Source organism: Leuciscus leuciscus (assembly GCF_965113295.1).
Source record: "Leuciscus leuciscus genome assembly, chromosome: 22".
Taxonomy (NCBI): Eukaryota; Metazoa; Chordata; class Actinopteri; order Cypriniformes; family Leuciscidae; genus Leuciscus; species Leuciscus leuciscus.
The window spans coordinates 106920-118614 of record NC_138746.1 but is presented as its reverse complement, the minus strand read 5'-3'; the positions used below and the strand labels follow the sequence as shown (position 1 = coordinate 118614).

Genomic DNA, 11695 nt, shown 5'->3' with positions numbered 1-11695 from the left:
AGGTCAGAGGTCATGGTGGTTACAGAGAAACCAATTTCTCTCAACCAAAAAAAAACAAACAAACAAAAAACTCATGTTAACAACGTTTCAAAGCAAACCTATTGTGTTTTCAATTTAAGAGACACCCGATCACCAGGCATTTTCCACCTATATTCTTAGTTTAAACTGGACTGCAAATACACTACCAAAAATGATTTTCCAACTTAGTGTTTGTCTTTTTTTTTTAAAACAGTCCAAATATTGAAAAATATATATACACTATATATAAATAATTATGCATTTAATAGAGGAGTAAAACGGAATAAGATGCAATGTCTTGTTTTCTGGAAAGAATACAAACAAAGCGAGTTGTTTAGAAGAACAAACAATTACTACAACAATTGCACAAACAAATTATTTTATTTTTTTAAAACCAAGTTTTCAAGCGAATTCATTGTGTGTTTCTCAGCGTTTAAAGACAACGTTTAGGTTTAAGATGACCATTGTCATTAAAGGGTGTGAGCGTGCACAGACTAAGGCCCTCACAATGCAAATGGCATTAGTGCAGGGCAGGCCCTGTTGTGCTGCTGCTCATTTAGTGTGGTTTTTTTTTTTAATTACATTTCTTCAAATCATGAATTGTTCTTTAAAATCGTTGAAATAATTTCTTTCACGTGTCTGTTTGTCTCCCAGGACTCCTGATCGTCATCTTGTCCACTGCTTGCGGTGCCACAAGCCTCAGGAGTGCATCTCCGTTCACCTGGCTCGTGTGTGCATGAGGAGCAGCACTCCAGAGGAGAGAGCAGCCGAGGTGCAGAGCGCAAAGGCCTCAAGCAAGGGTTGGGTCCGCTACGGCAGAAACTGGGACTACAATGTCATCTGCAAGCTCATTCCTGACAGATGCTCCCAGGCCAACTTGGTCAATGAACTTCTTCGCCGCGGCTTCTTCGTTGCCAATCAGCCCTCGGAGACCGATGCTGAAGCTCCATCTCCAACCCGCGTAGTCCCGTCTGGTCCGACTCAAAAGTAAGTGCAGTAAACCGTGTGCTACACTGCAAAAAGAAAAAGAGTGTTATTCCCCCTCCGTATCCTTGTCTCGTTTTCCAGTCCAAATATCTAACAATTCTTAAATCAGGATGCATTCACTAGATGTCATAATTATAGTGGGTCCTGTTTTCTGTGATAAGTAAATCAGATTGAAGGGAGTTGTTAACAAAGACATTCACTGCAAAAAATGCTTTTCTTACTTAGTATCCGTGTCTTGTTTTCCAGTCCTAATATCAAAAGAATTTCTTAAAATCAAGATGAATTTACTAAAGTAGTAAAATGCTATATTATGTCTGGTTTTCTGTGGAAATAATTAAAATGAAGGGTTTTTTTGCTTAACACAAGCAAAACTATCGGTCCATGGGGTAAGAAAAATATGGTTTCTTATTGAATTTAAGGTTCTTTTTCTTAATCCATGGACAGATAGTTTAGCTTGTGTTGAGTAAAAACCCACTTCATTTTAATGCATCTTCATGTAAGAATTTTTAGATGTTTGGACTGGAAACCAGACAATAATACTAAGTAAGAAAATGTTTGTTTTTTGCAGTGCAGCATCTTATACAAATCTACTCCTCTAGTAAATGCATTTCGACTTGAGATTATTTAGCCATTTGTACTGGAAACAAGACAAAAGTACTAATTAAGAACATCAATCATGAGAAATGTAGTGTGGATGTTACCTACCATAAGGTGACAATGCAACTGAATAAAACAAACAAACAAACTCACTGACATGTGCGACCACACTTTTATCCTGAGATGATAAAGTCACAATGCCAAGAAATGCTCTTGGCTCTCACCTGCAAACACTCTGCAATCAATCAGTCAATCACCCTCATCAACTCGACACAGTGTCTGTCAGCTGTTTGTCTGGTGTTGAGTATGATCCTGCCATGTGTTCCCTTGTCTAATGTGCCATGTTGTCATTGGTTCATTGTTTACAGGTGTCCCTTGTCTTGTCATTAGTCTTGTGTGTATTTAAGCCCTCATGTTTGCCACGTGTCTTTGTCAGTTTTTTGTTTCACTGTACCCGTGTTTGCTGAGTGTCATGCCGTCCCATCCTTCTGTTGTGAGTTAATGCCACGCTGTGCTTTTGTTCTATGTCTGATCTTGATATGTTTCTAAATGCATTTGAGTTCTCATCTATACTTGCCTCCAGCAGATCCCTTACACCTGTCTTGTTTTTTGTTTTGTCCAAACAGGTTCTTCCTCTTTGGGATTGCTGCACTCAAAGATTGTCAAACTATTTTAAGAGTGGCGAAGCCGGAAATAAACAGGATGTGTCAAGATCTGGAGATGGGCAGAAAACTCGGGCACAGAGAAAGTACCATGTATAGGTACTACTGCGAAGCTACACTGGTTTTTGCCCACATGCTGCGCCCGATTGCTGTGGAGTCCTTGACAGTAAGTCCATGTCTACTTTAAAGACTTTACGCTCATGATATGATGCAGTGTTTACGTATGCATTAGTGACCGCTCTTTCGTTATCCAGGATTCAGATTGGCTTGATCGGTTTGAGCATAGTGGCAGGGTGGTGATCGGCGTAGGGAGGGGCACGGATACCAACACGCTGCTTGCCCTGACCCAATGGGAGGAAGCTGTGAGTTTTAGTATGACATAAACAGCCGATGACTTGCTACCATTGTTTATACCATTTAATAATCTTTTGTTCGCACAGACATTTTTTCCCTTTTTTGTTTTTGTTTCCCATAGTGTTTGCAGGTCTACTTCAGCAAGATAAGGCCAGGGAACATCTGTCACGAGAAACCATGCAATGCCTTCTTTCTTGTGTCCTCCGGTGAGGCGGTCTCCAGCGTATCGCGAGACCTCAAATGCCTACACGATCTGTATGTACCTGCACATATGCGTGTGTGAGTGCACACCGTTAACTACATTTTGTCAGTCACAGTCATTTCACAGGCAACCCTTTGTGTTCCATTTTGTTTCTGCAGGCACAAACTTCCCCACTTTACTAGCCAGGATGTGCGCAGGGCGGTTGGCATTGCTGCGCAGAAGCTAACGGAGCCCCAACGGCAGGCGGTGCAGTTTTACCTGGACCGTGGCGCTCGTGATGTCGGACCACAGGACGCTGTTGACGCAGCTGTGCTGCTGGACTCTTTGTGCGTGTAAGTCTCTTCACGCAGCAAGGACCTAACATGTCACAAACAATCTTTACATCCGAGTAGCCATAATTTTGCCCAAGTAACAAACCTTTTTGTTCCTCGCCTACAAAGCAATTCTTCGGACGACGACCACCAGTCATTTGCTGAATTGGCTACAGCCGGAGGCAGTTCGAGTCTGCCAACTGCCCGCAAAGACTTCTCTGCATTTGTGACCAGTTTTCCCATTTCACTGGATGGGCAGCCTCCATCGAAAAAACAGCGTGTGAAGTATGGGTTTCCTGAAGACCGCACCTTCTATGATAAGTGGCGGGTCTCGCAGTACGCCCAGAGGCGGGAATATCTTCTGGGTAAGTCTCCGAATCCACCAATACAGCATTGTCCCGCATTTTAACATGCAGACGCTGCAGGTTGCTGTGGGGTTGTGTGTTTTTTTTTATTTTTATTTTTTTTATGCAAACCCAAAACCCAAAGACCTTTTTCTACCACACACTATCTCTATCAAAACGCAGCAATGTCCGACTCACACCGATCACTTTTGACTTCTTTTGAGTAAAGTGGTTTCATTTTGTCTTTCAGAACACTTCAAAGTCCATAAGCCTTCGACCGGAAAGTTGTCGAGGCTGATTAGGCAGGAGGGGTGGAAGTCCAACTACCCGAAGCCAGAGGAGATTCAACGGTTGTGGAAACCATCTCCTTCCAACCTCGCCATAGAGTCGGATGAGGCCATAATGAAGTGCCTGTCTGAGCAGACCTGGACGGGGCTGGCTATTAAGGACTTCGGTGCCAAGCAAGGTCGTGGTAAGGGTAAAACTGTGGCATTAGTTTGTTCTATAAATGAAACGTGGGCCATGCAACGTATACTGCAAGGAATTATTAGCATAGGCAGTAGAGGTTTTTTTTTTGGTAAAAAAAAAGTAAATTGGACTACTTTTCAGATTGTATTTCATAAAACAACATCTCAGGAAAATGTTAAGGGGTTTAAAAAAAAAAAAAAAAATTCTGTTACAGAACAGGGCATTGATTTCATACGTGTCCACTGTAGAGGACACCAGGACTTAAATCATGTTTATCAGGCATTTTGTGAGACGAAACAAGTGAATATGGAAATAAATTATACATCAATATTTCTATGAAATATTAGATATTATTATTCAAATGTTGCCAATTATTACTCCAATTATTACACTTCTTTTTTCATTAAATGTTGCTCCAAGAACACATTAATGTGCACATTAGATACAGTTTATAGATACATTGCATTGAATGGGAATATTAATTTATGGACATTTTACCCACATATTGCATAAAGTAAAATGGTGTATCAATTCATTCCATTATTTCTTTCATAACATAGTTGAGAATAATCTTTATACAAATTTTGGTTGAAAAAATCCTGAAACCCCCAAATTTATTGGTGATTGAAAAAAAAAATCCCATTGTTTTTGCCTATACATATAATTTCATGTCATTTTATTTTTTAAACAACTTAGTCCTGACGTCCACTACAGAGGACATAGCATAACGTATGAATAAAATATTATTTTTCAAAAATGTTTTTTTTTACCATTTGTTTATTGTGCTCTAAACAGTGTGATAACCTGGAAAAAAACTAAATTCAAAAAACTTTTTTTTTCTGGGTCCCAGGAGGATATCTGTTGCTAAAGTGGAAGTTGTCTCAAGTTGTCCAGCAGAGGGCAGCAGATTCCTTTTTAAATGAGAAGTCCCGCTCCTTATTCTGTTCTCAGTTATGGCCTAAAGTTTATTATAGATGCAGAATATTAAAAATGAAGGGGCAACGTGTCTGACAATCTTTATGAATAGACAAAATGATATGATATGTTCAATCGACCCCACTGTCCTTCGGTCTCAAATGAAATGCACATGTGCTTTAAGTAGTTTTTTCTCTTTTTTATTTTTTACTTTTTATATTGTTATGTTTCCTTTTCATGTAAAGCACTTTAAATTGCCATTGAGTATGACATGTGCTATATAAATAACGTGCCTTGCCTTTGCTACGAGGGGCAAAACATCAGTGGCCACGAGTGTAAATTAGAGATATTATAGCCTACTGTATGGCCACCGCTACTCTACTAATTCCCATCCCCCTCTGTGACCTGTGACGTCTTACTGTCAATCAAACCTGTTGTTTTACACCGTGTGAGATCGATCTTCTGCTGATCAAGGTGACAGTCTTTCAACTTTTTTAATTATTTGCATGATATTTCAAGTTATGCCTGTACTTATGACATCACGTGAGCGGTTTCGAAACTGGGCTACTGAGTGGATAAATAACAGTTTCATGTGGCTTTGAAGTGATCGAGCGTTTATACGCTGTGTTGTTACCTTGTAACACTTTTGCTATAGCTTTTTTTTTTTTCTCTGCCATATATAAAACCATTTGGACATGAACATTTTTTTACTAAAAAAAATACCATGCTTGAACGTCATGTAGCGAAACAATGATTAATTTTGTAGTCTTTATTGTTCTCTTGTTTAAATTGTATTTTTGATTGTGTATTTATCAACATCTTTGGCTCTTTTTAATTTATACTTTTTGAATGATTATTTGTAGGTTTTCTAAAAAGAATCAGTTATTGCAAGAGACTGATTTTTGACGTGTGACAATGGAAGAAGGTAAGGCCCGATTCACTAGAAAACTGCCATGCAAAGTTTGGTCCCACTTCATCAAGTGTCTTTAAGGACATCGTCAATGAATGAATAATTTAATTACATATATATATATACATAGAGAGAGAGAGAGAGAGAGAGAGATCAAATGATTCTATCCTCAAGTCCTTTTATTAGACAATTGCTTTGAGTGATAGCCATATGGAATAAGTTAGCACTGGGACAATAACCCATCTCATAATTCACATTCATTATTTCTTTCTAGAGTCTGTGAGACGCATCAGAAGGCAATACAAGGATGTAAGACGACATGTTGTCCAACTCATTATAGATAGCAAGGAAGACATGAGGAGGCTAGAGCATCGTCTGCTGGATCTGGGCACATGTACAAACAGTAAAATATCAATTCACATACTTTTTTTAACATTATATTTATTTTGTATAAGGCAAGACACATTTAAAATTGTAGTTGTGTTGTCAAACTAAATAAACAAATAATCTATCACTGTGTTATCCACCCTTCCACAGCAGAAACTGTGTCAGAAACTCAAGTCAGCCCACGCATAGAACAGTGTAAGTTAGAAATATTGCGTCTGTGATGTGAACTATGGGAAGGCTCTTTGAAAAGTGACATTATACACTCAGTATGTTTTCAAATACAGGCATTACAGATGCATGGAGAGGAAAGAATGTTTTTGTGATGGTCTCCAAAATTGGGCCATACAAAGTCTTCTTTTTTGACCTTTACAGTACTTCTCCAGGTCTGGAGCTCGAGAGTGAGGTACACAAACAAACAGTCGCTTGACTTTATTATTATGTATAATAAACACAACATGTATGCACCCTCATGTGAACCTCATTGTCAGCAGGTCATCAATGCCTTCATCTATCTGGAAATCCAGAAATTCAACATTCGGTCAGCAGAGCAGGCATTCTACATAGACAGCTTTGAAATGAGAAAAATTTGGCGAGGACATTTAACAATGCTGAAGGTTGGTTTTATTCAGTGTAAATACGATAAGGTCACAAAGGCTTTGAATTCTAACAACAACAAAAATATTTTCAGATTGACCCCTCAGTGTACCACTTCATCATTGGCATCACAAACAAGCACAACCACTGGACAGTTACGGTATAAGATGGAACTTGCTTTGTTTTTGAAATAAACCAAACTAAAATGGACCATTAGTGTGCATAACTATGTTTCTATATATTCTAAAATACTGAAAGGTTATCCTGCCATCACAGAAGAAGGCATTGTTTTTAGACCCAATGGGAGAAAGTCAAATCGATATAATGAAGTGCCAGAAGGTGACAAGGTATGAATAAATAAAATCAAAGGCTTTTTACAGTAATGTATTTGAAACTACAATGCATAGCGCTGTCATTTGTTACATTGTTGTTTGTCAATATAAGAGCACTGATGCTTCAGAGAGGATACGACGCCTCAGCCTGGACGTGCGAGACGGTTCCTCATCCCAAACAGAGGGATTCCTCGTCCTGTGGAGTTTTTGCACTGAAGGTATCAAAGGTGTAAAAAACTGCTCAACTTATTTTGATGAGTTAATGTAATATGTTTTCCTGACATATAAGATTCAACTTATTTTTTTAAGTCAGTTTGATGAATTCAAGTTTCAATGACTTAAACATCCAATTTGATTGAATAATAAATAAAAAAATAAGGATGATTATATGATGGTGGCCATGGACATCATATAGTAATTTCTAATAGCACTGTCCTAAAATGACAACTATATATATATATATATATATATATATATATATATATATATATATATATATATATATATATACACACATCTTTTTTTATTACATTTTTTGTAGTTTGCCGAATGTATTCTCCGTCAGCAGCCAATTGATTTTTCCAGTGATGAAGAATCAGTTAACAACCTCAGGAAACACATAGCTGTCACTCTTCTACAAGACAGTGGTACGTTTCACGGAAGTTCTCAAGTTCAGACAGAGCACCATTCATTTTAGTACACATCGTTTAAATCACTGATGCATAACCAGTTTTTTAAATTATGATTTAGTATGTAGAGTAGACCTTATGGCAGTAAAATCCTTGAGCTGTGAATGTCTCGAGAAGCTAATAAAAATGTTCGTAATGATTATTGCAGTTCTTCCCAGACATGACACAGGGAGAGCATTACATCTATATAAATTGTTTTTGGCCTCCTATTTTTTTTCTCTCTTTTATTCTGTATTGTTTTCTAGATGATTTAACCCGGTTGTGCTCATTCTGGTTGTGCCAGGACGCTGTTGACGCAGCTGTGCTGCTGGACTCTTTGTGCGTGTATGTCTCTTCACGCAGCAAGGACCTAACATGTCACAAACAATCTTTACATCCGAGTAGCCATAATTTTGCCCAAGTAACAAACCTTTTTGTTCCTCGCCTACAAAGCAATTCTTCGGACGACGACCACCAGTCATTTGCTGAATTGGCTACAGCCGGAGGCAGTTCGAGTCTGCCAACTGCCCGCAAAGACTTCTCTGCATTTGTGACCAGTTTTCCCATTTCACTGGATGGGCAGCCTCCATCGAAAAAACAGCGTGTGAAGTATGGGTTTCCTGAAGACCGCACCTTCTATGATAAGTGGCGGGTCTCGCAGTACGCCCAGAGGCGGGAATATCTTCTGGGTAAGTCTCCGAATCCACCAATACAGCATTGTCCCGCATTTTAACATGCAGACGCTGCAGGTTGCTGTGGGTGTTTTTTTTTATTTTTTTTTAAATTTTTTTGTAAACAGCCGCCAAGTTTTTACCAATGCTTAAGGCATTTTTTTTTTCTAAACCCCTTAACACAGCAACACACCCACATCACACAATTAGCCAAGGGTTTGATCTCCTGGTCAAAACTAAACCTTTGTTTGTTTTTTTTTAATACAAACTCCAAACCCAAACACCTTTTCCTACCACACACTATCTCTATCAAAACGCAGCAATGTCCGACTCACACGATCACTTTTGACTTCTTTTGAGTAAAGTGGTTTCATTTTGTCTTTCAGAACACTTCAAAGTCCATAAGCCTTCGACCGGAAAGTTGTCGAGGCTGATTAGGCAGGAGGGGTGGAAGTCCAACTACCCGAAGCCAGAGGAGATTCAACGGTTGTGGAAACCATCTCCTTCCAACCTCGCCATAGAGTCGGATGAGGCCATAATGAAGTGCCTGTCTGAGCAGACCTGGACGGGGCTGGCTATTAAGGACTTCGGTGCCAAGCAAGGTCGTGGTAAGGGTAAAACTGTGGCATTAGTTTGTTCTATAAATGAAACGTGGGCCATGCAACGTATACTGCAGTGAATTATTAGCATAGGCAGTAGAGGTTTTTTTTTTTTTTTTACAGAACACATTTTTCAAATGAATGCAATGTTTATTCAACCAACTCAAAATGTAATGTTTTGTTCTATTGTAGGAGTGGTTGCAACACGGCCCTTTCTTAAAGGGGAAATAGTTTGTGACTATCACGGGAAGGTGATTCCAGCATCAGTTGGGAAGGAGATGATGCGGGACCTCGGTGACCAGGCTGGCTACTTGTTTTTTTTTAAGGCGGGCCAAAGAGACCTATGTGTCGACGCGCAGACCTTTCCCTGCACATGCCATCCCAACTCGGACACGTTTGGCCGACTCATAAATCATTCTGCAAAGATGCCAAACTTAAAGCCGTTTTACTGCTCCGTTAAGCTGAGTGGAGTGAAAACGGATGTAATTTTGTTCAAAGCGCTCTCTGACATACCTGTCGACACCCAGCTCAAATTCGATTATGGTGTTCGGAGGACCTCATTCCGTGGCGAGGGCTTAAACCTAGAATGGCTTGATGAGTAGGCCAGGACTTGCACCTAAAAAATCTGTCCTGTCACTTTTCGACACAGGCGAAGCTTGGTTCCGAGGACTGGATGAATTTGTATGTGGATCTTGTGCCGAAGATGGCTGCCTGCCGGGGTTTTTTTGTCTCCCCTTTCCCCTCAGTCCACAGAGCTTGATTTCGTTGCCAGTTGTTTTGTCTCAATTTTATAGTTCTGTTATAGTTTTTATTTTATAGTTCTTTAATGTTTACATTGTTTCTTTTTAAGATGTTATTTTGTAAAATGTTTGTCACTTTTTTATTTTTCAAATAAATCTGTTACCCATCTCAATTTCTCTGCTTGTTCTCTATAAATATTTTAATTTGAGATGTCATGCATTAGTGTATACAACCAAATTACTTTTTAGTGTATACAAAAGTGAGCCCCCCCCCCCCCCCTCCTGATTTGAGCCTCTGAGTCCAGTTCTCATGCTCCGTAGGCCCTTAACATTGCAACAGAAACCAGTGTATTTACAGAAAACAATTTCAAAATGAATGCATTGTTTATTCACAAACTCAATGTAATGTTTTCTTCTATTGCAAATCACAAGTGGTGTTGTGGCCTTTGACCCTGCATGCAGACGGCCTGACGCAAAGTGTACTTGAGTTTTCCCCACCTGTTAACCTGTCAATGCGTAATGGTTGCATTTGGCGTGCATATCAGCACCAGTGCTGAACCGGCTCAATGGCTGTATGTAATGTGGCTTTGTATGAATTTGAGCACCTATGCCCAGTTGTCCTGCTCTGGCTGGGCCTGGATGGATGGATGGCTAATACATTAAAACAAGCAAAATTATCAAGTTATGTCCCTTTTGATCTGTTTCTATGTGTGAGTTGTTTGTATTGTTCTCTGTCCAGGAAGAAGACTGGATTGGTCCTGCAGTCTGATTGGTGCCACGTCCTGATTGGTCAGCTGACTCCTGATCGTTTATTACATATTTGTAACTCTGTGGTCTAAGTTTTAAATGTTAGAAAAATAAATGCCTTTTAAGACATCTTTCATCTTGTGTGTTGATCTCATGTTAGGGTTAGGGTTAGGTAGGGAGGTAAAAACGACTTTCACCCTCATTAGTAACCACCCTCATTTGCATATATGGAATCTGATTGGCCGAATCTTAACTGTCCAGATATCTGCAACGGTGTGTTTTATCTGTACGAAACTTGGTTTATATAGTAATTGATGTATGGCTAGTCGACTGGTGGTGGTTTGGTGCGCCTCTAGCGCCACCAGGTGTGTAGACACGGTACTGCACTTTATTTGTTTTTTTTTTAACAGGGGTCTATTTTATAAATTGCTGTTGTATCTAGGGTTATTTTATATAGGGGTGGTCTATCCTGGTATATTTTGGGTAGGGTCTGTGTAGGTCCCGCCAGTGGTCAGTGTTTTTTGGTTTTGTTTTCTGTTTTTTTGTGCAGGTGGTGGGTAGGTATAGCTGGTTAGGTGAGGTAGCGTGCCAGGCCTTTGGCCTTTGACCCTGCATCCATGCAGACGCCCTGACGCAAACTGAACTTGAGTTTTCCCCCAGCTGTTCACCTGTCAATGCAAAATGGTTGCATTTGCCGTGTATATCAGCACGAGTGCTGAAACAGCACCAATGCTGACAGGTAAGTGTCTATTTCTATAGATGGAGTGATGGATGGAGTGATGGATGGATGGATGGGTGGATGGATGGATGGATGGATGGATGGATGGATGGATGGATGTGAACTTGAGTTTTTCCCAGCTGTTCACCTGTCAATGGGAACTGGTTGCATTTACCGTGCATATCAGCACCAGTGCTGACAGGTAAGTGTCTATTTCGATGGATGGATGGATGAACAACTTTTTTTTTTGTAAAAATATGTTTTTGTTTAAAAAAGTTAATGTTTTTTAGGCCTGTGTTACATGGATGGGTGGAGTGATGGATGGATGGAGGTTCATGATAGTCAGGTTAAAGTTCATAGAATAGTTTAGATAAAGCATAGTGAAAACAATCTGATTTTCTGCTAACATTTGTGAAATCTTAGCAGGTTAATCCATGTTATGTAAACTGTTCTCCACCAGAGGGCTTGATT

General features: G+C 39.6%; 2 protein-coding genes and 1 long non-coding RNA gene across 7 annotated transcripts; 2 read left to right on the top strand and 1 right to left on the bottom strand.

Moving 5' to 3' along the window:
- Window positions 1-380: 380 nt before the first annotated feature.
- On the bottom strand, window positions 381-1794 carry LOC309486680. Its single transcript, XR_014201643.1, has 2 exons — window positions 1711-1794; window positions 381-1031 (listed from the first exon to the last, which is right to left on the bottom strand). It is a non-coding gene; the product is annotated as an uncharacterized lncRNA (long non-coding RNA).
- Window positions 1795-1868: 74 nt separating this feature from the next.
- Window positions 1869-5054, top strand: LOC309486679 (uncharacterized protein). 3 transcript variants are annotated; one of them, XM_082154058.1, is made up of 7 exons: window positions 1869-2095; window positions 2229-2430; window positions 2519-2626; window positions 2740-2873; window positions 2979-3152; window positions 3261-3496; window positions 3726-4897. In XM_082154058.1, the coding sequence occupies exons 2-7, from the start codon at window positions 2305-2307 to the stop codon at window positions 4280-4282; spliced, it is 1335 nt and encodes a 444-aa protein (XP_082010184.1). In that variant the 5' UTR covers window positions 1869-2095; window positions 2229-2304; the 3' UTR covers window positions 4283-4897. The 3 variants fall into 3 exon arrangements, with proteins under 3 accessions (XP_082010184.1, XP_082010183.1, XP_082010185.1); XM_082154059.1 differs by lacking the exon at window positions 1869-2095 and having other exon boundaries at window positions 2128-2430; window positions 3726-3947; window positions 4794-5054; XM_082154057.1 differs by lacking the exon at window positions 1869-2095 and having other exon boundaries at window positions 2125-2430.
- A 584-nt stretch (window positions 5055-5638) lies between these two features.
- LOC309486678 (uncharacterized protein) lies at window positions 5639-9932 on the top strand. 3 transcript variants are annotated; one of them, XM_082154055.1, is made up of 13 exons: window positions 5639-5783; window positions 6043-6162; window positions 6306-6350; window positions 6440-6558; window positions 6647-6769; window positions 6844-6909; window positions 7008-7096; window positions 7194-7299; window positions 7623-7728; window positions 8016-8094; window positions 8203-8438; window positions 8807-9028; window positions 9212-9932. In XM_082154055.1, exons 1-13 carry the CDS (start codon window positions 5774-5776, stop codon window positions 9619-9621), a joined length of 1731 nt encoding a protein of 576 aa, XP_082010181.1. In that variant the 5' UTR covers window positions 5639-5773; the 3' UTR covers window positions 9622-9932. The 3 variants fall into 3 exon arrangements, with proteins under 3 accessions (XP_082010181.1, XP_082010180.1, XP_082010182.1); XM_082154054.1 differs by having other exon boundaries at window positions 6043-6171; XM_082154056.1 differs by lacking the exon at window positions 5639-5783 and having other exon boundaries at window positions 6044-6171; window positions 6528-6558.
- Window positions 9933-11695: the final 1763 nt, after the last annotated feature.

Excerpts from the sequence above, each read along its gene's own strand:
- LOC309486679 (XM_082154057.1), top strand. The coding sequence starts at position 2,152 with ATGCATTTGAGTTCTCATCTATACTTGCCTCCAGCAGATCCCTTACAC. Across the intron at positions 2,431-2,518 it reads TTGCTGTGGAGTCCTTGACA|GATTCAGATTGGCTTGATCG; the intron begins GTAAGTCCATGT and ends TTCGTTATCCAG. Across the intron at positions 3,497-3,725 it reads GAGGCGGGAATATCTTCTGG|AACACTTCAAAGTCCATAAG; the intron begins GTAAGTCTCCGA and ends TTTGTCTTTCAG.
- LOC309486678 (XM_082154054.1), top strand. Across the intron at positions 6,559-6,646 it reads GTCTGGAGCTCGAGAGTGAG|GTCATCAATGCCTTCATCTA; the intron begins GTACACAAACAA and ends CATTGTCAGCAG. Across the intron at positions 9,029-9,211 it reads CGGTGCCAAGCAAGGTCGTG|GAGTGGTTGCAACACGGCCC; the intron begins GTAAGGGTAAAA and ends GTTCTATTGTAG.